At 42.3% G+C, this 23,954-nt stretch overlaps 2 protein-coding genes across 4 annotated transcripts; one reads left to right on the forward strand and one right to left on the reverse strand.

Annotated features, from left to right (window-relative positions):
* Window positions 1-785: 785 nt before the first annotated feature.
* Window positions 786-14,495, forward strand: asah2 (N-acylsphingosine amidohydrolase 2; the record flags this gene model as incomplete). The annotated part of the gene is made up of 20 exons (XM_084142217.1): window positions 786-918; window positions 1,151-1,257; window positions 1,574-1,717; window positions 1,901-2,077; window positions 2,288-2,415; window positions 4,161-4,238; window positions 4,434-4,554; window positions 5,136-5,261; window positions 5,388-5,477; window positions 5,826-5,930; window positions 6,522-6,603; window positions 7,171-7,286; window positions 7,503-7,597; window positions 7,895-7,934; window positions 11,928-12,026; window positions 12,111-12,206; window positions 12,301-12,453; window positions 12,573-12,629; window positions 12,749-12,837; window positions 13,813-14,495. 20 exons carry the CDS (start codon window positions 786-788, stop codon window positions 14,009-14,011), a joined length of 2,235 nt encoding a protein of 744 aa, XP_083998343.1. The 3' UTR covers window positions 14,012-14,495.
* Window positions 14,496-14,563: 68 nt separating this feature from the next.
* Window positions 14,564-23,634, reverse strand: LOC311101148 (APOBEC1 complementation factor-like). Of its 3 annotated transcripts, none has more exons than XM_084142221.1 (12): window positions 23,526-23,634; window positions 20,818-20,961; window positions 20,161-20,295; window positions 19,917-20,047; window positions 19,462-19,700; window positions 19,078-19,242; window positions 18,861-18,958; window positions 18,306-18,585; window positions 17,370-17,563; window positions 17,033-17,169; window positions 16,184-16,320; window positions 14,564-15,914 (listed from the first exon to the last, which is right to left on the reverse strand). In XM_084142221.1, the coding sequence occupies exons 2-12, from the start codon at window positions 20,914-20,916 to the stop codon at window positions 15,763-15,765; spliced, it is 1,767 nt and encodes a 588-aa protein (XP_083998347.1). In that variant the 5' UTR covers window positions 20,917-20,961; window positions 23,526-23,634; the 3' UTR covers window positions 14,564-15,762. The 3 variants fall into 3 exon arrangements, with proteins under 3 accessions (XP_083998347.1, XP_083998346.1, XP_083998348.1); XM_084142220.1 differs by having other exon boundaries at window positions 17,370-17,587; XM_084142222.1 differs by lacking the exon at window positions 20,818-20,961 and having other exon boundaries at window positions 17,370-17,587; window positions 23,526-23,621.
* Between the last annotated feature and the right edge of the window lie 320 nt (window positions 23,635-23,954).

A 23,954-nucleotide genomic window follows, 5' to 3' on the forward strand; every position in this document is an offset into this window, starting at 1 on the left:
AATCAACCATATGCATCTATGACCTTTTGGAATGAAAAATACTTCCAAGTGATATCTAATAGTTATGTAACAAAGCCACCCTTGGACAAGGCTGAGATGTATTTTATTGTACTGTTGTTTTCAATACAGGCTGTAAAACAATATCAGTCATGTTACCTTTGTTCCAGGACTCTACACTATAACCTTGTCGGTCTATTAGACACCGTTCCATTTGTGTTGTCCTTTTCTCCTGAAGATATTGAGCCGTCGCTCAAGGAGCGTGTAAACAATATGTGAGTATGACATGCGTTTACCATGTTGCTTTGCTACGTTGAAATTGGATTCTTATGTATGGGTAATGGCATTTTCTACTCAATGACAAACAAACATTATGCTCTCGTGGTGTGCTATGACATGTCATTCTGCAGTGAACTAGAAATTATTCTACTATTGACTTGTTATCTTGGAATATCATTCAATGTTAGAAAGAATTTGAGCTTCAACAGTTGTGATTGCTTTGGGAATGTTGTCAACTTAGACAGTTTACACTTTCTGTCCAGTTGCAAAATGCATCCATGCAAAAACATAATGAAATTATGTAGCATTAACTGATTTTATTACATCAAGGACTTACGTTTTTCAATAACAATTTATTTCTTCTATTTGCTCTAATTTGCTAATACAAGCGTATCATTAGTGTGCATCTGTCAAGGTTTAAGCTGAATGACTTTCATTCATGAAACACTTCTCACATGTCCAAGAAGTGCTTTTATTAACACCATGTCTGTTATGCTCAGTGTTGGGCCATGGCTAGGAGGAAAACCGTGTGCTGTGGCCTGAGCACCCTCGAGGTCACCCTCATGGTCCTGTTTGTGGTCATGACCGCAGTATCTGTGGGGCTCATCTCAGTCATGGCCATCCACTGGGAAGACCGATCACGTAAGAGTTGATCTCCGTTTGTCTCCTTTTGCACATGTGGGTAGTAGTTATTTTAGTGCTTGATAGCAGGGGTTTATCATGTGGTTTATTTATGAATACGAGTAAACGTTCCTGCACACATGACTGCCAAAAATGTAATCTTCATTCAGTTTATTTCTAATAGTCCAATTCAGAAGGATTTGTTTATTTTTGATGGTATGAACAACTGATGTGTAATGTTTTTTGACTACAGAGGAACCAGAGCCTACAGTCAGTCCTACTGCAGGACCACATGAGAACCCATACCTCATAGGGGTGGGTAGAGCAGACTGCACCGGACCCCCTGGGGATGTCCCCCTGGTGAGTGGCAATGGTCCTTCAGGACTCCGAAACGGAAGTTTATTTATTTTTGTATTTTCTTGACTATTTCACAGAGTCATGGATGCTTCTTGCATTACACTAGTGGCATCTCTTGTATGCTCACAAATCATTGTTATAGAGATGTGGCCGAGATTGACCCATCCACATTGAGAAATACCTGATAAGAATCTGTGATAGCATTTATAATGAGACAATGAGATGAGATCTGTGATAGGAAGTCATCATTTTTAGTTGTTTACAGTTTGCAGGTACAATGCATTAAACCAGGGAAGTTAACGGTATATCTTTATTCCAGATGGGCTATGCGAACTTGGAGCAGACTGCTGCGGGGATCCACACCCGCCTCTTCAGTAGGGCCTTTATTGTGGATGATGGGAGTAAGAGGGTGGTGTTTGTGACCGCTGACATCGGCATGATCTCTCAGAGGCTACGGCTGGAGGTGAGTTCCAGTATACCGAAACACACACACACACACACACACACGTTAAGCTCGATCAGCTTTCAGAATCATGGAGGAGGCTGACGGAAATGGAGAACGCAAATGCACTGTAAAACACACACAAAAAATGCATACGTTTGAAGAAGTAGTCAGTGTTGTCTCATCCAATGCAATGTGTTTTAGGTGCTGAAGGAACTTGAGGTGAAATATGGTAACCTGTACAGACAGGACAATGTGATTCTGAGTGCCACCCACACACACTCTGGTCTGGGTGGGTACTTCCAATACACCCTCTTCATGATCACTAGTAAAGGTTACATCAAACCCTCCATCAAAGCCATCGTCAATGGAATTGTCAAGGTGCCTGTCCCTATGTCACTCTTGACTGCAGTATATAAATCCATATATCTTACTGCCTCAATTTGACTATATTGATAATGTTTTATGCATTACACTACTTGAGTTACATTATTTTGCTATACATGGTATCTAATACAATAAAATGGATGAACTAGTGAAAATGGGTAGGAGTTTGCGGTTTGACAATAAAACCTTTATGTCTCCACTTAGAGCATTGATATAGCACACAGGAATATAAAACCTGGGAGAATCTACATGAGCAAAGGAGAGCTTGAGGAGAGCAACCTAAACAGAAGTCCTCACTCCTACCTCAACAACCCTGCAGAGGAGAGGAACAAGTATGTTTGTACCATTTATTTTATACAGTAGCTCACAAAGTATAAATACAGGATATACAGTGGGGAAAAAAAGTATTTAGTCAGCCACCAATTGTGCAAGTTCTCCCACTTACAAAGATGAGAGAGGCCTGTAATTTTCATCATAGGTACACGTCAACTATGACAGACAAAATGAGAAAAAAAAATCCAGAAAATCACATTGTAGGATTTTTTATGAATTTATTTGCAAATTATGGTGGAAAATAAGTATTTGGTCAATAACAAAAGTTTCTCAATACTTTGTTATATACCCTTTGTTGGCAATGACACAGGTCAAACGTTTTCTGTAAGTCTTCACAAGGTTTTCACACACTGTTGCTGGTATTTTGGCCCATTCCTCCATGCAGATCTCCTCTAGAGCAGTGATGTTTTGGGGCTGTCGCTGGGCAACACGGACTTTCAACTCCCTCCAAAGATTTTCTATTGGGTTGAGATCTGGAGACTGGCTAGGCCACTCCAGGACCTTGAAATGCTTCTTACGAAGCCACTCCTTTGTTGCCCGGGCGGTGTGTTTGGGATCATTGTCATGCTGAAAGACCCAGCCACGTTTCATCTTCAATGCCCTTGCTGATGGAAGGAGGTTTTCACTCAAAATCTCACGATACATGGCCCCATTCATTCTTTCCTTTACACGGATCAGTCGTCCTGGTCCCTTTGCAGAAAAACAGCCCCAAAGCATGATGTTTCCACCCCCATGCTTCACAGTAGGTATGGTGTTCTTTGGATGCAACTCAGCATTCTTTGTCCTCCAAACACGACGAGTTGAGTTTTTAACAAAAAGTTATATTTTGGTTTCATCTGACCATATGACATTCTCCCAATCCTCTTCTGGATCATCCAAATGCACTCTAGCAAACTTCAGACGGGCCTGGACATGTACTGGCTTAAGCAGGGGGACACGTCTGGCACTGCAGGATTTGAGTCCCTGGCGGCGTAGTGTGTTACTGATGGTAGGCTTTGTTACTTTGTTCCCAGCTCTCTGCAGGTCATTCACTAGGTCCCCCCGTGTGGTTCTGGGATTTTTGCTCACCGTTCTTGTGATCATTTTGACCCCACGGGGTGAGATCTTGCGTGGAGCCCCAGATCGAGGGAGATTATCAGTGTGTATGTCTTCCATTTCCTAATAATTGCTCCCACAGTTGATTTCTTCAAACCAAGCTGCTTACCTATTGCAGATTCAGTCTTCCCAGCCTGGTGCAGGTCTACAATTTTGTTTCTGGTGTCCTTTGACAGCTCTTTGGTCTTGGCCATAGTGGAGTTTGGAGTGTGACTGTTTGAGGTTGTGGACAGGTGTCTTTTATACTGATAACAAGTTCAAACAGGTGCCATTAATACAGGTAACGAGTGGAGGACAGAGGAGCCTCTTAAAGAAGAAGTTACAGGTCTGTGAGAGCCAGAAATCTTGCTTGTTTGTAGGTGACCAAATACTTATTTTCCACCATAATTTGCAAATAAATTCATAAAAAATCCTACAATGTGATTTTCTGGATTTTTTTTCTTCTCAATTTGTCTGTCATAGTTGACGTGTACCTATGATGAAAATTACAGGCCTCTCTCATCTTTTTAAGTGGGAGAACTTGCACAATTGGTGGCTGACTAAATACTTTTTTTCCCCACTGTAGCTTATAGACCAGGCTTGGTCATATTCATGAATGTTTCAGAAATTGGTTTGTATTGAAGACTCCCAATCATACAACCTTTTACAGGTATAAATCCAACACAGACAAGCAGGTCACGCTTCTGAAGTTCACAGACCTGGATGGAGATGGTATGGGCATGCTCAGGTAAATGGAAACACATTTCCACCTCTTATGTGCATCATACAAACCCAACCAGTGGCCCGTTGGTGTCAACATCTAGCTATAATGACTTATGAGAATGGCAGTGAGATGTCCTCTGTCTTCGAGGCCCTCTGACCCATTGGTTCTTTGGCATTCACATTTATCAGACACATTGACATATGGCCCCTTCACTTTTAGCTGGTTCGCTGTCCATGCTGTCAGTATGAACTACACCAATCAGATGGTCAGCAGTGATAACGTGGGCTATGCCTCTTACCTACTGGAGCAGGAGAAAAACATTAACTTCTTGCCTGGAGAGGTGAGGTTTCATTATCCTTATCTAAACAACATTTTAATATTTAGGATAATAGATATGTGTGGTGGCTGTTGGATGTTTCCCCAGTGCAACTACAGAATGATTGAATGTGCGTGTTGGGAGAGTGACTCAAGAGTCTGTTGAGAGTTGTGGTGTAACAAATAAATAGAGCCAATCTAAACGTTATTTTTCTGTGATGTTGCACTGAATGTGTAACAAACTTGGCTTCTGTAATTAAATCATGTTAATGTAATTTTCCATTATGCAAGTTGATGAAACCTTGCTCTCCACAGTCACTCAAGAGCTGAGCTTTGATTTCTTTCTTACTTTAACAAAAACAAATCTTTCAGACTGCTTACAGATGCAAAACCTGGCTTTGATAAGCTAAATTGGGGTATTAGTTCTTTAGAGCTGGGAACATTTCAAGTATTGATTAATGAAGTGATGTTGGAAACTTAAATTCATGGGACATGAAAACAAAATAAATATGTATATGAAATATATTACGTATATTACATTATGTGTAATATATGGAAGATATATGTGACGGATACCTTACTCCATTTGACACTGTCTTGTTCCAGGGGCCGTTTGTGGCAGCCTTTGCCTCCTCTAACCTGGGAGACGCCAGCCCAAACATCAGAGGGCCATTCTGTGCCAACACTGGACTCTCCTGTGATTACCTCAACAGCTCCTGTCCCATCGGAGGGGTGTGTACGGCAGACACAAAACAATAGCAGTACACCATGGAATACTGTAGCAGACATTTACTGAACAGCATCAAAAACACTACAGCTCCAACCTGTGTACACCACCTCTTTTGTGATGTTTTCCAGACAAAAATGTGTATTGCGCTGGGTCCAGCAGGATCTGACATGTTCAACAACACCAAGATCATAGGAGAGAACATTTACAAAAGGGCAAAGGTAAGACATCTTACCAGTCACTATGAGTGATATGCCCATTTTAATTCCATGGTCTGTGAAACAACTTTGCCTCACTGAGAAACCAGTTACGTGGATAGATGTTTATCTTCTTCATCAAGAGATTAGTTGAGTTGGTCATCCATATCTAGGTAGCCTAAAGGTCAGGAGCGTTGGCCAGAAACCGAAAGGTTGCTGGTTCGAATCCCTGAGCCGACTAGGTGAAAAATCTGTCTGTGCACTTGAGCAAGGCACTTAACGCTAATTGTCCCTGTAAGTAGCTCTGGATAAGAGCGTTTGCTAAATGACTAAACTGTAAGTGACTGTTATATTGTTGTTTGCCCCCTAAAGGATCTGTATGGTAAGGCCAGTCAGGAGGTGCGTGGGCCCCTCCATGCAGCCCATCAGTGGGTGAACATGACTGATGTGACCGTCCAACTAAACTCTACACACACAGTGAGAAACCCTAACCTTAACCTCTGCACCTGTAAGACCACACAGGGAGCCAAACCGAAGAGTGTGTCACAAGTAACAAAGTATGCCCTCGATTCAACTTCTCACCTCTGCCTCACTCTTTATCTTAAAACACTGAGATGATGTTCTTGGCATTTACTTTTATGGTGCCTTGCTTTATCAACATCAGAGATAATGCTGGAAGTACTTTCAAGGATAATATAATTCCTTGATGTCGACTGCAGTGTGATATAACTGAAAAATCTGCCGATGTGCCCTAGAGCAAGACACTTGACCCTAATTGCTCCAGGGTCGCTGTTGATAACGGCAGACACTGGCTGTGACCCCACTCTCTGAGGGTGTCTCAGGAAGAGTTGGGATATGCAAAAAATACATTTCCAATTCACACATGCGTATTAATACACACTTGTACATGTATGAAATAGGACAAATATAAGCACCCACCTAATTATTATTATTATTATTACTATTATTACTATTATTATTATTATAACTGTAGAAGTTTGACCCAGTTGATTTTGATACAGTATGCATTGAATTTTGTGGTTCTGACCAAGCTTGTCTCACAATCAGGGCAGAACCTGTAAACCAGCCCTGGGCCACAGCTTCGCCGCAGGGACTACAGACGGAGGAGGTGACCTCAATTTCACACAAGGTTAGAAACCCTTCTCTGCTTTTCATTGTCCATTATACACTGAGTGTAGGAACACATGCTCTTTCTATGTCATAGACTGACCCGGTGAATCCAGGTGAACACTATGGTCCCTTATTGATGTCACTTGTTAAATCCACTTCAATCAGTGTAGATGAAGGGGAGGAGAAGGATTTTTAAGCCTTGAGACAATTGAGACATGGATTGTGTATGTGTGCTATTCAGAGGGTGAATGGGCAAAACAAAGGATTTAAGTGCAGAACCCAACAGTTTCCCGTGTGTATCAAGAATGGTCCATCACCCAAAGGACATCCAGCCAACTTGACACAACTGTGGGAAGCATTGGAGTCAACATGGGCCAGCATCCCTGTGGAATGCTTTCGACACCTTGTAGAGTCCATTCCCTGACGAATTGAGGCTGTTCTGAGGTCAAAAGGGGGTGCATTAGGTGTTCATAATGTTTTGTACACTCAATGTATATTTCTGTACTATATTTAGATAATTGTCATGTAGATAACCACTCCTCAATGTACTGAATTGTTCTGAAATGTACATGCTGTATGTATCCAGGGGCTGTTGAGGGTGACCCATTTTGGGACGGCATTAGAGATGCACTGCTTGGAGCTCCCTCCAATGAGACACAGGACTGCCACCAACCCAAACCTATTCTCTTCAGCACTGGAGAGGTGAGCACGGTTCTCTTTCTGCCTTTTTCCATTGCAGACCCAGTGCGACCTGAGACTTTCCATGGGCTTGAACTGTGGTGTTAGACTAGGGAAATTGTGTTTCCATAGCTAGGGCTGTGTCAGTGTACTGTACATTATGTAAATGATGTAAAATGTAAATGTAAATGTCACCAGCGGTGAGATGTGACTGGAACCGTGTCGTTCTCTCTGCCTTAGATGACCTGGCCCCTCCCCTGGCACCCAAGCATTGTGGACGTCCAGATGATCACCATAGGACCTGTGGCCATTGTGGCTATCCCTGGAGAAATGACGTGAGTTTCCACTACAGTGTGTACGTGTGTGGGGGTATTTGACCCTAATAGACCCTAATTTGATTTTCCTCACTATGCTGTCATGGAAAATGTGATTAAGCAACAGTGAGTTGGACTTGAGATGGAACAGGTCGTGACTCTGTGGTCGCTGGTCACGCATTCAGGCGCACATTGAAAGAACAATGCAAATCAACCTTGTTTTGGAGAGAACACAGCACAAAACAGACAGGCCGCAGTGTTTGTTTAGCTGACGTGTTAAAAGACATTGATTGAATTCTGTTTACACGTGTGTTGCAGCACGATGTCAGGAAGGAGGATAAGAGAGGCAGTCAAGCAGGTGAGAATCAAATATCACAAACACACTGCATGCATGTACACCCACTCATTAAGGCAAATATTCTGTTAGCATTTTTTATGTTTTAAATGTTCATGGCTGTCATACAAATCACATTTTATCAAATCACATGCTTCGTAAAAAACAGGTGTGGACTGACAGTGAATTGCTTACTTACAGCCCTCCCCATCAATGCAGAGAGAAAGAAAATAGAGAAATAATAGAAAAGTAAAACACGTAATAATAAAAGTAATAATAGATACACAATAAGTAACGATACCTTGGCTATAGACAAGGGGTACTAGTACCGAGTCGATGTGCAGGGGTACGAGGTAATTGAGGTAGATATGTACATATACAGTTGAAGTCGGAAGTTTACATACACTTAGGTTGAAGTCATTAAAACTTGTTTTTCAACCACTCCACACATTTCTTGTTAACAAACTATAGTTTTGGCAAGTTGGTTAGGACATCTACTTTGTGCATGACACAAGTAATTTTTCCAACAATTGTTTACAGACAGATTATTTCACTTATAATTTACTGTATCACAATTCCAGTGGGTCAGAAGTTTACATACACTAAGTTGACGGTGCCTTTAAACAGCTTGGACAATTCCAGAAAATGATGTCATGGATTTAGAAGCTTCTGATAGGCTAATTGACATCATTTGAGTCAATTGGAGGTGTACCTGTGGATGTATTTCAAGGCCTACCTTCAAACTCAGTGCCTCTTTGCTTGACATCATGGGAAAATCAAAAGAAATCAGCCAAGACCTCAGAAAAAAAATGGTAGACCTCCACAAGTCTGGTTAATCCTTGGGAGCAATTTCCAAATGCCTGAAGGTACCACGTTCATCTGTACAAACAATAGTACGCAAGTATAAACACCATGGGACCACGCAGCCGTCATACCGCTCAGGAAGGAGACGCGTTCTGTCTCCTAGAGATGAATTACTTTAGTGCGAAAAGTGCAAATCAATCCCAGAACAACAGCAAAGGACCTTGTGAAGATGCTGTAGGAAACAGGTACCAAAGTATCTATATCTACAGTAAAACGAGTCCTATATCGACATAACCTGAAAGGCCGCTCAGCAAGGAAGAAGCCACTGCTCCAAAACCGCCATAAAAAAGACAGAGTATGGTTTGCAACTGCACATGGGGACAAAGGTTGTACTTTTTGGAGAAATGTCCTCTGGTCTGATGAAACAAAAATAGAATTGTTTGGCTATAATGACCATCGTTATGTTTGGAGGAAAAAGGGGAAGGTTTGCAAGCCGAAGAACACCATCCCAACCGTGAAGCCCGGTGGTGGCAGCATCATGCTGTGGGGGTGCTTTGCTGCAGGAGGGACTGGTGCACTTCACAAAATAGATGGCATCATGAGGAAGGAAGATTATGTGGATATATTGAAGCATCTCAAGACTTCAGTCAGGAAGTTCAAGCTTGGTCGCAAATGGGTTTTCCAAATGAACAATAACCCCAAGCATACTTCCAAAGTTGTGGCAAAATGGCTTAAGGACAACAAAGTCAAGGTATTGGAGTGGCCATCACAAAGCCCTGACCTAAATCCTATAGAACATTTGTGGGTAGAACTGAAAAAGCGTGTGCGAGCAAGGAGGCCTACAAACCTGACTCAATTACACCAGCTCTGTCAGGAGGAATGGGCGAAAATTCACCCAACTTATTGTGGGAAGCTTGTGGAAGACTACACGAAACGTTTGACCCAAGTTAAACAATTTAAAGGCAATACTACCAAATACTAATTGAGTGTATGTCATTTCTGACCCACTGGGAATGTGATGAAAGAAATAAAAGCTGAAATAAATCATTCTCTACTATTATTCTGACATTTCACATTCTTAAAATAAAGTGCTGATCCTAACTGACCTAAGACAGGGAATTTTTACTAGGATTAAATGTCAGGAATTGTGAAAAACTGAGTTTAAATGTATTTGGCTAAGGTGTATGTAAACTTCCGACTTCAACTGTAACTAGGAATAAAGTAACAGATAGTAAACAGCAGTGGCGGACAGTGCCGTTTAAGATTTGGGAGGCCAATTTTAGTTTTTTTGATCTTGGCCTTATTTCTATTACAGCATATTGGATGACTGTCATTCATATTCCATTCACCCAGCTCAATGTAACAGCGATAGGTTTAAGCTACTACATGATACTCACATTTTCCCTATACCCATCATAAGGTTGCTACAACCTAGCCTATGAATGAAAGTTTACAACGTAGGTGCAGATCGAGAGATAATTTTTTGTAATCAAGGTGTCAGACAGTGGCACATTCAATACCGCCTTGCACATTCTTGCCTGCATCTAGCTGATCTAGGGTGTAATCATTAGTCCAAACAGTTGCAAACAAGTGTATTGGAAAGATTCTGGTATGTTTATCCCCATTTCGTTCCGTTTGCTTCTGTTTAAGAAACGTTTTTTATTCAACAGAATTGGAGGAATGAATACACCCCTGATCACCAGCAAACACATTTCACTTTCATAGCAGCCACATACTGTTTGCATGATCATTTTGCTCGTTGTATAATTCCTTCTTGCATCTAAGCGCTCTTCTCCTCTCACCTTTTCGCTTGTGGACTTCATTGCACAACACAACAGCTATCTGTGACCAGGTGAAAAAACCTTTCCAAGCCAAACCTTCATACCATAACCGCTACACAAAGCCTACATCGTTGTCCCCATATTAGCTAACATCATAGTCAACATAGCTACTAGAACTAACGCATTAGTAAACCTGCTACAATCATGCAGTACAGTGTACAGCAAGCAGTTTAGTAGTTACACCGGTGGGCCGCGGTGGAAATAAATGAATAAAACCAAAAGCTAACCTTGACTTGGAAGAGTTCCAGTGTTGAATAGCCATAGCCAGCTTGCTAACATAGCATCCCACTCTGTTTGAGCCGGGTGATTTAGTAGGCGAAAGTGAAAAAAATCCTAAGATATATATATATATATATATATATATATATATATATATATATATATAGCTATCTCTCTCTCTCTCGCTTCTCCTTCATTTTTGAAGAAATGTAATTTGTTCAAAACTGTTCAACTATTGTCTTTCTCTCTCTTTGGGTCAACTACTCACCACATTTTATGCACTGCAGTGCTAGCTAGCTGTAGCTTATGCTTTCAGTACTAGATTAATTCTCTAATACTTTGATTGCGTGGACAACATGTCAGTTTATGCTGCAAGAGCTCTGATAGGTTGGAGGACGTCCTCCGGAAGTTGTCATAATTACTGTGTAAGTCTATGGAAGGGGGTGAGAACCATGAGCCTCCTAGGTTTTGAATTGAAGTCAATGTACCCAGAGGAGGACGGAAACTAGCTGTCCTCCGGCTACACCATGGTGCTACCCCAGAGAGTGCTGTTGAGGCTACTGTAGACCTTCATTGCAAAAGGTGTGTTTTAATAAATTATTTGGTGAATATATTTAGTATAGTTTTATCTATTTTTATTTTTTATGAAATTCACTGAGGGGGATGGTCCTCCCCTTGCTCCTCTGGGGAGCCTCCACTGGTAAACAGTAGCAGCAGCGTATGTGACACTGGTGAGTCAAACAAGTTAGTGCAAAAAGGGTAAATGCAGATAGGGTCAATGCAGAACTAACGATTTAAAAGTCTTATGGCTTGGGGGTAGAAGCTGTTTAGGGTCCTCTTGGTTCCAGACTTGGTGCATCAGTACCGCTTGCCATGCGGTAGCAGACAGAACAGTCTATGACTTGGGTGGCTGGAGTCTTCGACAATTTTTATGGCCTTCCTCTGACACCGCCTGGTATAGAGGTCCTGAGGATCTGAGGGCCAATGCCAAATCTTTTCAGCCTCTTGAGGGGGAAGAGGCATTGTTGTGCCCTCTTCATGACTGTGTTGGTGTGTTTGGACCATGATGAGTCCTTAGTGATGTGGACACCCGCTCCACTTCAGCCCCATCGATGTGAATTACATGATGCTTGTGAATGTGTTTGTTGATCAGGAACTGGAGGCCCAGGGAACATTCAGTAATGCAGAGGTGGTCATCGCTGGCCTGTGCAACATCTACACTCATTACATCACCACCTATGAGGAGTACCAGGTACGAGAGAACAAGCGATTTTGAGTGGTACCTGATCTGATCACAAAAGGGCCCATAGTCACTGATTAGTATTGTTTTCCACAGATCCAGCGTTATGAAGGAGGGTCCACCATCTACGGGCCTCATACGCTTTCTGCATACATCCAGAAGTTTAGAGGCCTGGCCAAGGCCATTGCAGAGGTGAGGACCACATACTGTACAGTACATGTACCGGCTCCTGTTACAGTGAATGTCCTTTTCCAGCTGACTATATTTCAACCTCCTATGCTCACAGGGTAAAGAGCAGGAGCTGCCCAAGGGTCCTGAGCCCCCTTTCTTCAAGGAGAGTCAGCTGTTCAGCTTGCTTCCTGCTGCGGCTGTAGACAAAAAGCCAGTCAACACCACGTTTGGAGAGGTTTTAGAGCAAGTGGACCCAGAGTACAGGGTTGTAAGTCTGACTTGGTCAAAAGGCTATGAGCTGATGTTTTTTTTACTTGTTTACAACATCAATGCTGAATCTCCTCAGCATATGAATGTAGTTCAAGGGATGTTCATGTATTCCTGTAGGGGGATGTTGCTTCTGTTACATTTGTTGCAGGGAATCCAAGACACTCAGGAGACATGGTGAGAGCGCAACCTTACACTTAACTAGTATCATTGATGGTATTATACTTCTTCATATACCTTGGTTGTATAGTATGTAGCACATCACTGATGACACCACTGATACCATGTCATTTCAGAGAGACAAGACCTTTGTCACTGTGGAAAAGTATCACAACAGCACAGCAAACTGGGACGTCGTTCACACAGATGCATCTTGGGAGACAAGGTAGAGCCTTTCCTGTTCATTCAAATTCCTAATTTCAGACGCACAGTATATCGGACACAATCCATTTTATTAGCAGCGCCTGGAAAAATATCTGTTCGGTTTGATTATTTTATCTGACAAGCACAGAATGCTTATTTGGCATTATTCACATCAGGCCTTATCTCTCAAGGACCTCTCATTGATAAAGTTGTGATGAGCCAGCACCTTGTAGCTGATTATCACCACAGCTTAACACACAGGCTGCTATTAAAGGGATATTGCGAGATTCTGGCATTTAAGCCATTATTCTACTTACCCAGTCAGATTAACTCGTGGATACCATTTTAATGTCTCTGCGTGCAGTATGAAGGAAGTTAGCGGTAGTTTCCGAGCCAATGCTAACTAGTGTTAGCGCAACGACTGGAAGTCTACAGGTACGCTAGCATTGCTATTGTACCTGTAGACTTCCAGTCATTGTGCTAATGCAAGTTAGCATTGGCTTAGTTGTCTCGTGAAACTACCACTAACTTCCTTCATAATGCACGCAGAGACATAAAAATGGTATCCACAAGTTCATCTGACTCTGGGTAAGTAGAACAAGGTTTTAAATGCCAGAATCTCGCAGTACCCCTTTAAACACAGGCTCAAATCCAGGTTGAAAATGACACTCAAGATGCGTCTAAAGAAATCATAAGGATGTAGACAGTGTATTTAAATTGACAGAGATTATTGATGGCCGAGTAGGTCGTTCATTGGCACAGTTCGGCTACGATGTTAATTGCAAGCATAACAAGTATTTTTGAGAGGAGCATTGGTAGGTTGTGCAGTATGGTTGCTTGGGGGTGGTCTTTAGAGCTTGTATAGCCCAAGGAATAGTGAATGGAAGGTGACACTGATCCCTCATGTGCCTTGTGTTCTTGTTTTCTTCTTTTCTCTCTCTTCTCTTGTCTTGTAATTTCTCCTTCTCTACACTCCTCTTGTCCCCTTTCCCAATAGGTTTCACTGGGTAAAGAATGGAGCGGAGAGCAACGCTACCATTGAGTGGCACATCCCTCTGTCAGCCCAGGCTGGCTCCTACAGGATCCGACACTTTGGACACTACAAACAGCGGAAGGGAATCCTAGAGACTGTGATCACAGCGTATGAGGGTGTTTCAGATGTCTTCAGAGTCTCCAAAATAACGTATTATTACTAACCACTGATCATTGAATACGACTAGACCAGCAGTTGAAATACGGCAGATTATAGTGTACACTTCTAGTGGCCCTGATATGATATGATATGATAATGAGTATGAAAAATGTATGCACTCACTAACTGTAAGTCGCTCTGGATAAGAGCATCTGCTAAATGACTAAAATGTAAATGTAAATAACGATTGTATGTTCTCTATTTCAATGCAATACAATGCATGTACAGTACTAAAGCACTAAACAAGTCCCATGCTTCAAAACACAACCAGCTTTTGGGTTGACGTGCAAAAAGCCCATGTGCCAAATGGGGACTACACTCAACAGGGTGTGAGGGAAAATACGTGTGGTTTTGAATCCCGGGCAGCTTTAGTGCTATTCTATATCTCATCTCCCATGGAAGTTAAAATAATTTGTTTATGATCAGTTTATTCACATGTTTTTAGCATGTAATTATGTGCAGTCCTAATTTTTTATATAATTAAATTATTGAAGTATTGTGGCACTTTTCTTAGTTATATGTAAAAAATTAAGTTGTAATAAAGTGAAGAAAGCAATTCTCAAAATGCAATTTGTTTATTTATCATGGGCAATTACAGTTCATGACACGTTATAATTACCCAAGCAGTACCACATGTAGTTTCACAAAAGTGTACCCATTTCTCCTTACATTTCAGATTTGTATTTTTCACCCCTTTACGATTTGCTTTTATGGGATTTAAGATAAATTACTGAGGCACAGAGATTTTGAAATATCCAAAAACAATATAACTATACAAATAGTGTTGGATTTCTGGTATAAAAATATGTTCTAAGTGCTATACACACTTTAATACTGTCACTGCTTAGGCATTTTCATATTTATCAGTGTTGTTTTGTGCCCTGATAAGTGTGTTCACACTTCCAATGTCCATGTTCACAGGCCTAGGTTGGGTGTGAAGTAATAAGGAAAATAAGCAAAATAGAATGACATCAATCTCTGTCCAAGATGATTGTCCATAGCTAACACTCCAATGTAAAATCAGACATTTTGACAATAAATATCCCATGACTAAAACAGACACGTTTGCACAGACTTCCATAGACAACAAAACCTTAAAATATTAAAATAGGCAGTTCAGCTTCACAGCTTGGGGATGGTTTTCATTTTCTGCACACTATAACATCGGAAAAGAGAGGGAAACAAATTCTGTGTGTGCGTTTGTAAATACTGACACACAAATAGCACAAAATAAATAAACCCACGCCAGTGTTTTTAGTCTAACAATGTACAACTGTGCAACAACATCAAAAGGCACTTGCAGCACATGTAGGTAGAAATTAAAGGTCACCATTGAAACTATGGCAGAAATGGTATCCCTGACATTTGCAAACTCTATTTCTATCAATGATTTATGAGGAAATGTAAAGAAGACTTTTAGGGAAAATTGAATAAACTTGAAAGGGACACCACAACCTCTATTGGGTCAAAGGAAACCACTAGTCCATCACTATGAACCAGCAGCTGTGTCATAAAAATAATGAGTTGAAAAAAGACTTGGCTGTCAATATAATGATAAACTACATCATAAACAATCTACTTCTGACAATTTGCTAACTCTATAACATTTAATTGTGGTCCTCTACCACTAAATAGATCAACACAATCAAATGACATTTACATAATGGATACTACATAGTTTTACACAGTCTGAGAATGTATATACTAAGAAAGAATGCTGGTGACTGAGATGAAGATCCAGGATGGCCCTAGAATTTAGAACACTCCATAACCGTCTCCACGGGTTGCCACGGCGAAGGCCGGATATCCCTCGTAGGTAGCGTATGCTGTCAGGTCCTGGCCCAGGGCGACAGCCTGTTTGAGCTGGGAGGCAGCTACTGAGGCTGAGGTGTTCGCTATTGTGTAACCTGCAGATCAGGAGAAAGGACGTGGATTGAATGACCATTCAAATTAATAAGTTTAAGTTGTTTCATCTCATATCTTGCTGTTATTGTGTGTATGATAAATGTTTTCTAGAACCTATCACAAACTCGCACTTGCCAGCATATGTAATTAATGAACTGCCTTTTGGTTTGGTTAGTATTTGTAGTGTATACCTTTATGTGGTTCTAGGCTAGCGACCTACTGTAGAGAAAGGGTTGGATGATGGTTAGTCTTATGGACCTTTACAACATACCTGGGAATGCAGCTGCTGCTGCAGAGGAAGCCTCAGCGCCTTCTGTCTGCAGCCCCAGGGTCTGCAGGGCATGCTCCGCAGCATGAACCTTGGCCTCATCCATAGCTGTACACAGCTTGGCTGGGGTGAACGGATGCCTGGAGGAAGGAAAGAAGGGAGGAAGAAAAGGGAGAGTAGGTTAAAGGAGAAGTTGATGTTGTAAATGCAAATAGCATGTAATAGAAGTGCCCAGCCACTCTTTTTGCGTTTTCCACTTGGTTTTGAGAAACCTACCCCACTAGCGATAGACTTCCTCATGCTTATTCAGCAGTTGTGTCATTACGAACTTCATCCACAACGTTATATTCCATGTTGTGTGACTCGAGCTATAGCCTACCTTTCCGTGTGCGCGGGCTACACGGAAGAAGTATCGCTTGAGTCGCACACACAACATGCATAACATGGAATATAACGTTGCGGATAAAGTTCGGAATGACACAATTTCATGTGTACAACATCTAAAGACCTGCATCACTATACTGAGACCGTTGCTGTTTCTAAAGGGTCAATATCTGGGTGTTTTTGGAGTCTGTGTTAATGTTTTATCTGTGTCCTTGCAACTGCTTAACGAGCATGAGGAAGTTTATCGCTGGTGGATTACGTTTCTCAAAACCAAGTGAAATCGCAAAGAAAGTGCCTGGGCACTTCTGTAACAAGCCATTTACATCCAAAATACAGATTTGGTTAAAAAAAGTGAACTTCTCCTTTAAAAGGTTACGTTATCCAAAGGGGTCCTTCGATATAGGAAGCCACTACTGAAAACGTAACGGATGTGTGTACAGTAGACTCCAAAGTGGCTGTGTTTCTTACACATTAGGGTATTGGTTGGCCAGAGCCGGAATGGTGACTTTGTAGAGGAACAGTTGCCTTTGATCAAGTCCGATGGCAGAGTGAAGCTGGTAAACTGGCTGCCCCCAGTTGTTCTTCTGACACACGTCCTCCAAGATCTAGAAGATGATGCATGAATCAATACATATCCATAGATCAATCAATGATATGACATTGTTGTTCTGCAACATTCAATTATTGAGTGAGCAGAATTCTGAATATGTTATTTAGGGCTAATAAGTAAGTGTGTGTGTGTGTGTCTTTTTGTTGTTCCTCATTATGCAGTTCTCATGCATTGCCTCGTCTGGGAGGTGTGTACCTGTGGCGCATGTTTGATACCGGGAGGCTTCATAGACACAGGGTTCATGGGCGTGAGCTCCATGCCCGGCAGCAGGTCAAAGAGCTTGTCGTCGGGGCGCTTGTCTGTCTTTAGCTGGTAGGTGGCACAGCCTCGGCCTACACCTGCATAGGCAAGGTATCCGCGACCACCCATCCCGCGCACCCCCGCTGCCCCTACAGGTACATTCATGTAAATTTCTAGGAATGCAAGAAGGCATTAAATCAAATCAAATCACCAGAAATCACCTGGGGGTCCATCAAGACTACGTAAACACTGATTATGGTGTCATCCAGGCCGGCACAGTACAGTGATTCTCATTTTCACTGCTTAAAGCTGTGGCGTTATTTTGATTTTTTGGTAGTCATTCAATGGTTCCATTTTCGACACGTTCAATTCCCCCCAAATCCAACTTGATTGAATGTTTGCACTTGTCACACTAGACTGTAATATGCAGCCATGGAGAGCACATTTTGAATGACAGTCAGACATCCTAAATCTCATACTACTATAAATAAATCAGGACAGCATAATAGTGCTAAATGCATGAAAATTGATAACTTATCTCTATTAGGAGATCAAACATAGACATTAATGAAATAACATATACTGTATCATTGCAAAATGTGGATTTGGCTCCAGACTTGTTTAACATTTGAATCAAGTATTTTATAGCATGCTGTGATTCAAACGATTCATTGCAATTTAGACCAAAGCAATTTCAGTTTAATCTTTCAGTGAAGTGTTGATGTTGGAAGATACCCATCGAGGCTGGTTGGATTTGGATATCTCAAGTGATTATATCAGATACCATTGATCAAATCAGGTACTCAAAGACAAAGATTGGTAGATTAATGGCCATATCTATCTGTGTCTCACTGATAGGCTATGGAGAGGAAGCAGAGAGAGGGTACCCACCTCTAACCGATGGTGTGCGCACGAGGCCACGGCCACCCACATGCCCCTTGGCACTGGGGAAGCGGAACTGATTAGGAATTGCAGCATATGCCTGTGGGGCGTAGAACACGGGGGCCCCCAGGTAGGCTGCTGAGGGGTCATACACCTGGCTCAGTGTGTAGGCGTACTCCCCCTGGAGCAGGGCCCCACCTCGGCCACCTGTACCTCGGGTGTAGCGCACGTAGCTGTCCTTATCCACCGGCTTGGCCAGGGTCACCTCCACGGGAGAGCCATCCACCAGCTAGGGGAGGAGTTGACATTTAGGAACTATTCAGTGTAGAGGATGGTTGTGTGGCTGGATCATGCATTGTTGTGTGATATTGCTTGGTTCTGATGGCTCAGTGGCTGGAGCCTGATACTGATGTGAGTTTGATTCCCACATGAGTTGCATGTATTGAATATGTGTTAACTGGGAGTCACTTTAGATAAAAGCATGTGTCATCATGACATTACATGTCCTGGGATAGACCAGTGCGAGAGAGAGGCCAGTGAGAGAGATCGTGTTAGAGATCACACCTTTCCATTCACTGCGTCCATGGCGCTTAACGCGTCCTCTCTCTGGGTGAAATGGACAAAGGCGTAGTCTCTGATCTTCTTCACTCTCTCCACAGCACCTGTGGATCATTAACATACATCCGCATATTAACCCCATTACAACACACAGTCACATACAGAAACTCGTCGTTGAACCCAGATGTGACACACTATCCGGCTGTACTGTAACTGAACCTGCCTGGTTTGATACTGTTGAACTCCTTCTCAATGGTCTCTTCTGTGGTAGCCAGCATCAAGTTCCTCACATAGAGAATTTTCACCGTTGCCATGGTGTCCTCGTCCACTTCCACTTCAGGCTCCGCCCAGTCCACGGCGATGGCGTGTCCCCACAGCTGGATCCTCCCTGGGGAAGAAGATCAGGAAGTTCAACTCTTCAGCCAATCAGCCCACCCAAAGTCAAAAGATCCAAATTAGTTTTCATAGGCAAAAGTCTCAAAGTCATCATGATCCAGTATTATATACTATATCCTTCCATAGGGTTATGTTACAATGATGTTGTTTTTAGACTGACTGTGATTCTCAGTACTATGACTGTTAATAGTATAAAATAAGGGTCCAGTACCTGGCAGTAGTTTCCTTCTGGCCATGGCTGCAGCGCGGTGACTGTCGTACTCCACAAAGGCGAAGCCCCTGTTCTTGGTCTTGTCCGCAGCACTGGGGTAAACAATCACCTCCAACACCCCATCTGTCACTTTCTTCATCTCCATCAGGATCTCCTCTCTCTTCTTGGATTTGGGGATACCCCCCACAAACAGACGACAGTTGTCCACACTGGCACATACGCCTAGGAGCCTTCCGTTCCTGGAGGATAACCGGATTGAATTGAATGGAAAGATTGATTTAGTTTGTCAACAATACACACAATTAAATCAGATATTGTTGCTGTATGATGATGAAGAGAGTGTTGGTAGTCCTGCAATGAGTTTTCCATGACTCAGGCACAGGTTTCTGGTAGCTGACCGTAAGGCTACACAGGGCTTTTTCTCCATTTCATTTAATTGTGTCATGATTGCTTACCTGATCTCATAGTTATTGAGCTGTTTCATGGCGGTCTTGGCTTCATTTTTGGTGGTGAAGGTAACAAATGCATATCCCCGATTATTGCCATTGAAGTCCATCATCATCCGAACCTCATAGATCTTCCCAAACTGTGAACAGAAAGGGGATTTATTTGAAAACAAGGACATACAACAGGTTACACTTTGGGAACTGTTATAATTGGGCAAACATCTCTTACTTTAATTGGGCAAACATCTCTTACTTTCTCACAGAGGGGGACCAGCTCATCCTCGAAGAGGTCCCTGGGTAGCTTCCCCACAAAGATCTCACTGCCCCTCTCTGGGGGATGGCCTTCCCAGCCTGGAGGGGGCCCACCGTACCTCCTCTGACCATTCTCCTGTGGAAACAACCGGAATGAGTAACCAGTGGTACAGGGCTTGTAAGGATATCCTACCACTTTAAAGCCCTTTGTAACGCAGGTTTCATTCCGAATTAGAGATTTGAGCATTCATATAGAAATCTCCCTGATATCTTCATTTGGTATGATCTTGTAGTTGTGCACAAATTTCCCACACAATCCACATAACAATAAAGTATGAGCTGTAGAATCCCCAACCAAATTAATTTGCCAGGGACCAGACTGCAGCAAAAACAGACAAAGGGATCCAGTTGTTTGTCTCTTCCACCACAGGGTGGTGCCCCATTATCACTTGTCATGACCGAGGCCAAGCGAAAGAGCTCACACACACATAAATAGGTTTGAAACTGATGGAGAGGCATTGGCTTTTATCAGAGCCACACATTACACATAAACTCCATAAAGAAGGATGACTTTTGTGTGGGGGCCATATGATAGTATCCAACACTGCATTGGTCATAGACTGGATAAAGCACTAAATGCTTGGGGTCTGGTTCCTACCTGAAATAATTGATATCCTGTGCGCTGAATGAGTGCACGCAGCGACACCTCTTTCTGCATGCCCGTCAGTCCATCCCCGGATTTTTGATTAGATTCCATTGAGAGCGATTGGCAGCAATAAATCAGCAAAATTAGGGGTGCTCACTGAAATTACATCACAGTTCAGAACACATCAGTGACATCGCTAAACAACCCATACATTACCTGACTGAACTGGAGCTCAACAGGTCAACAAATCACACTGTTACCATGCCTTCTTTTGCTACTATTTTTACTTTTTTGGCATAAACTCTTGAACTGCTTCAAATCAAATTTTATTTGTCACATACACGTGTTTAGCAGATGTTATTGGGGGTGTAGCGAAATGCTTGTTCAGACCTTCAGTAATGTATCACATTTGCTCATAAATACACTTTGGCCTTTACAGAATGAGCAGGTATGATTTAGGCTGATTAGCACCTCCAACATGTACTCAGTTGTTATGCACTAATGCCATTGCTCCATGTTATGACAACATGTAGAGAGAAGCCTATTTCATTCAGTTCCTGGTCAAGGACAGCTATGTAATTATTAACAGAACTCAGCCAACCACAGGAACAGCAGACCACCGCTGAGGCCCCTTTTGTCTCAATCTATTCCACCCACCACCCTACACATCTTCCCCACTCTCTCACACTCATGTACTGTCACATAAGAAATACATGAAGTGTTTATGCAACAGCTTTGAATAAGGGTCCCTTAATCAATCCTTTGATTTTCAATGGCCAATCACAAGACACAAGACGCCCAACGCTAGCACACTATAGGCTACTTCAAGATAATCCCCTTTTGTTGGTAAGAGGTTGATTAAATCAGCAGGAAGATACAGTAAACAGACAACTGAGTGTTGCAATCATTTCCATTCTGATTGAGAGGCCTTTCTTTGTTTCTTTCCACACATATGGATCAAAGAGAGAGGTGCTGCTTGTGACGACAAGGCCCCACTCCTCCAGATCAGAAGGGGTCAAAGGGTACGTGAGGGGTGACGGCCACTCAAACGATCTTCAAACGTTCTCAAGTGCTAATCATGACGGAAATGATGATATCATGCACACACTGTCTTCTTCACCTTGAAATGTTTCCAAATATAGTCAAACCTACCTCTCCTTTCAGAAAGTGAATTCTGCCAACACACACAAGCCCACAGATGGCTTTGTTTTCACTGTTCACTCCTCATCACTCTCCTCAACGGCTGTCCGGGAAGGCTTTGTTGTAAATGTCAAGACGCCAGGCAAAATAAGAAATACTGGAGTTGACCTGCTCCCGGGTCGAGCACCATCATTCACGACAGTCAAGCCAGATGTGATATGGTTTCACTCTCTCATTTCAGATTGTTTGTTCACAATGTCATCAGTAACAATACTGGGACCCAAGTCATGTATTTTCATCTGTGAATTCAATATTAGCTGCCATTATGATACTCTCCAAGCCTGTGTCTAGAGAGATGAGTTATTGCGGAATCATTCACTAGCAGAACATTAGCGTAGGCAGCCAGCCATGGCAACATCACTCTTCTATTCCCCGACCAAGAAACACCCTCAATGAATCTCTACTGTCAAAGATGAGGTATTGGGTTACGCGGGTGCCACTTTAAGCCTAAGTAAACACCTGGGGAGGAAAACGGACTTTAGGTTCTATTTCTGTTCCGGGTGGCTTGGAGAGAAGGCGTTGTTAGGAGGGTAGGCCCTTAGTGGACATAATACTACAGGACTCCATTACTCTCTCTCTCTCTGTCTGGGGTTCTCTTCATGATAGCCTGGTTACCGTTTGCGTAAACAAGATAACTAGACGGAGGCTTATCTGGCGGTGATCAGTACCTGCTTTTTGGAGCTTTGTTGACTGAGGCTAAATACACACAGGGCTGAAGGCCACTGGGTTGGCTGCTGTTGCTGCTGGAAAAATGAGTCCGAAAAGATTTATAATACAAATTATATAAAATAGTTCAGACTTATGTCCCTTTTGGAGTCATTAGTCACACGTTTTATGAATTATCTTTCCTTTCAAGAAGAGCCCCTTTAAAGTTTATTTGGTCACTTGACTAAGGTTCCATATGTTTATTGGCATCTGGCCTACATACCATACCTTACGGTGTATTTCATAGGATTAGATTTCAGTTGAAAGAGCTACTGTTAATCAGTTTGTCTTATATGAAACTGTAAGCACCCTACTGTGACTACTACGCCCTTACTGTCATAGAATCAACAATTGACAAATACAAATGATTGACCGGCTACAAAAGTATAAACGACTGAATTAAAATGACTATTTTAAACAAGGCTCTTCCCCGTCTTCAACATCAACACAATTAACAGAAAATGACAACCCACTGGGCACACACTGGTTGAATCAAAGTTGTTTCCACATAATTTCAATGAAATTACATTGAATCAACATGGAATAGGCATTGAATTGATGTCTGTGCCCAGCGGGAACCAACCATCTACATGAAACCATCTGACCATGCCCCCCTCCCTCTGCTTTCTTACCTTGACCGTGTCCTCAGAACCATACAAGTCACCCAACACAACATTTGACCACAGGTGATCAGTTAGATCTGTCACATGAAAAGCATCCCCAGTGCTAAGAGAGCAGATCTCCAAGGGGAGATTTTTTACAAGACTCCAAAGCAGCAGACACACATGAAGGAAGAGTTAGGGAGCTAAGCTTACCTGAGCAATTCCAGAGATCACCACCCAGAAGACTCAGTCCTTCATTCTGGTGAATTTAGCAACGTGTTACTGGGGTGATTCTGTAATCACATCATATCAAACTCCAAAGGTCCACTGTCCCGCAGCTGCTTTATGAGCCTGCGGGGTTAAACTTTAACCAGCCCTATCTCTCTCTCTGCCTCTCTGCCTGCAGAGAGAGGAGCCCTTTGACCAGGCACAACAAGATCATGGTGCTCTCACCCAGACACAGTCTCACTGCTCACTTAAATAAACACCACATTATATACTTTCAAGTCAATATTACTATTTTTAGTAATATTAAATCACAGTATTAACCTTAAACTTTTGACTTAAGAATATGTGTTTTTCTGTTTAAGAGATAGGGCCACAATTACATGGGTGTAAAGTAAAGTAAATGACTGGGTAGTA

The sequence above is a fragment of the Coregonus lavaretus genome, assembly GCF_964263955.1.
Source record: "Coregonus lavaretus genome assembly, chromosome: 25".
Classification (NCBI taxonomy): domain Eukaryota; kingdom Metazoa; phylum Chordata; class Actinopteri; order Salmoniformes; family Salmonidae; genus Coregonus; species Coregonus lavaretus.

Bases quoted from the DNA above. Each gene is read 5' to 3' on its own strand.
- LOC311101148 (XM_084142220.1), bottom strand. From the start codon at position 20,916: ATGGAATCTAATCAAAAATCCGGGGATGGACTGACGGGCATGCAGAAA. The intron at 20,048-20,160 runs GTAAGAGATGTT...TTCTGTTCACAG, and splicing joins TGGTCCCCCTCTGTGAGAAA to TTTGGGAAGATCTATGAGGT. The intron at 17,588-18,305 runs GTGGGTACCCTC...TTGCATTCCTAG, and splicing joins GCGCACACCATCGGTTAGAG to AAATTTACATGAATGTACCT.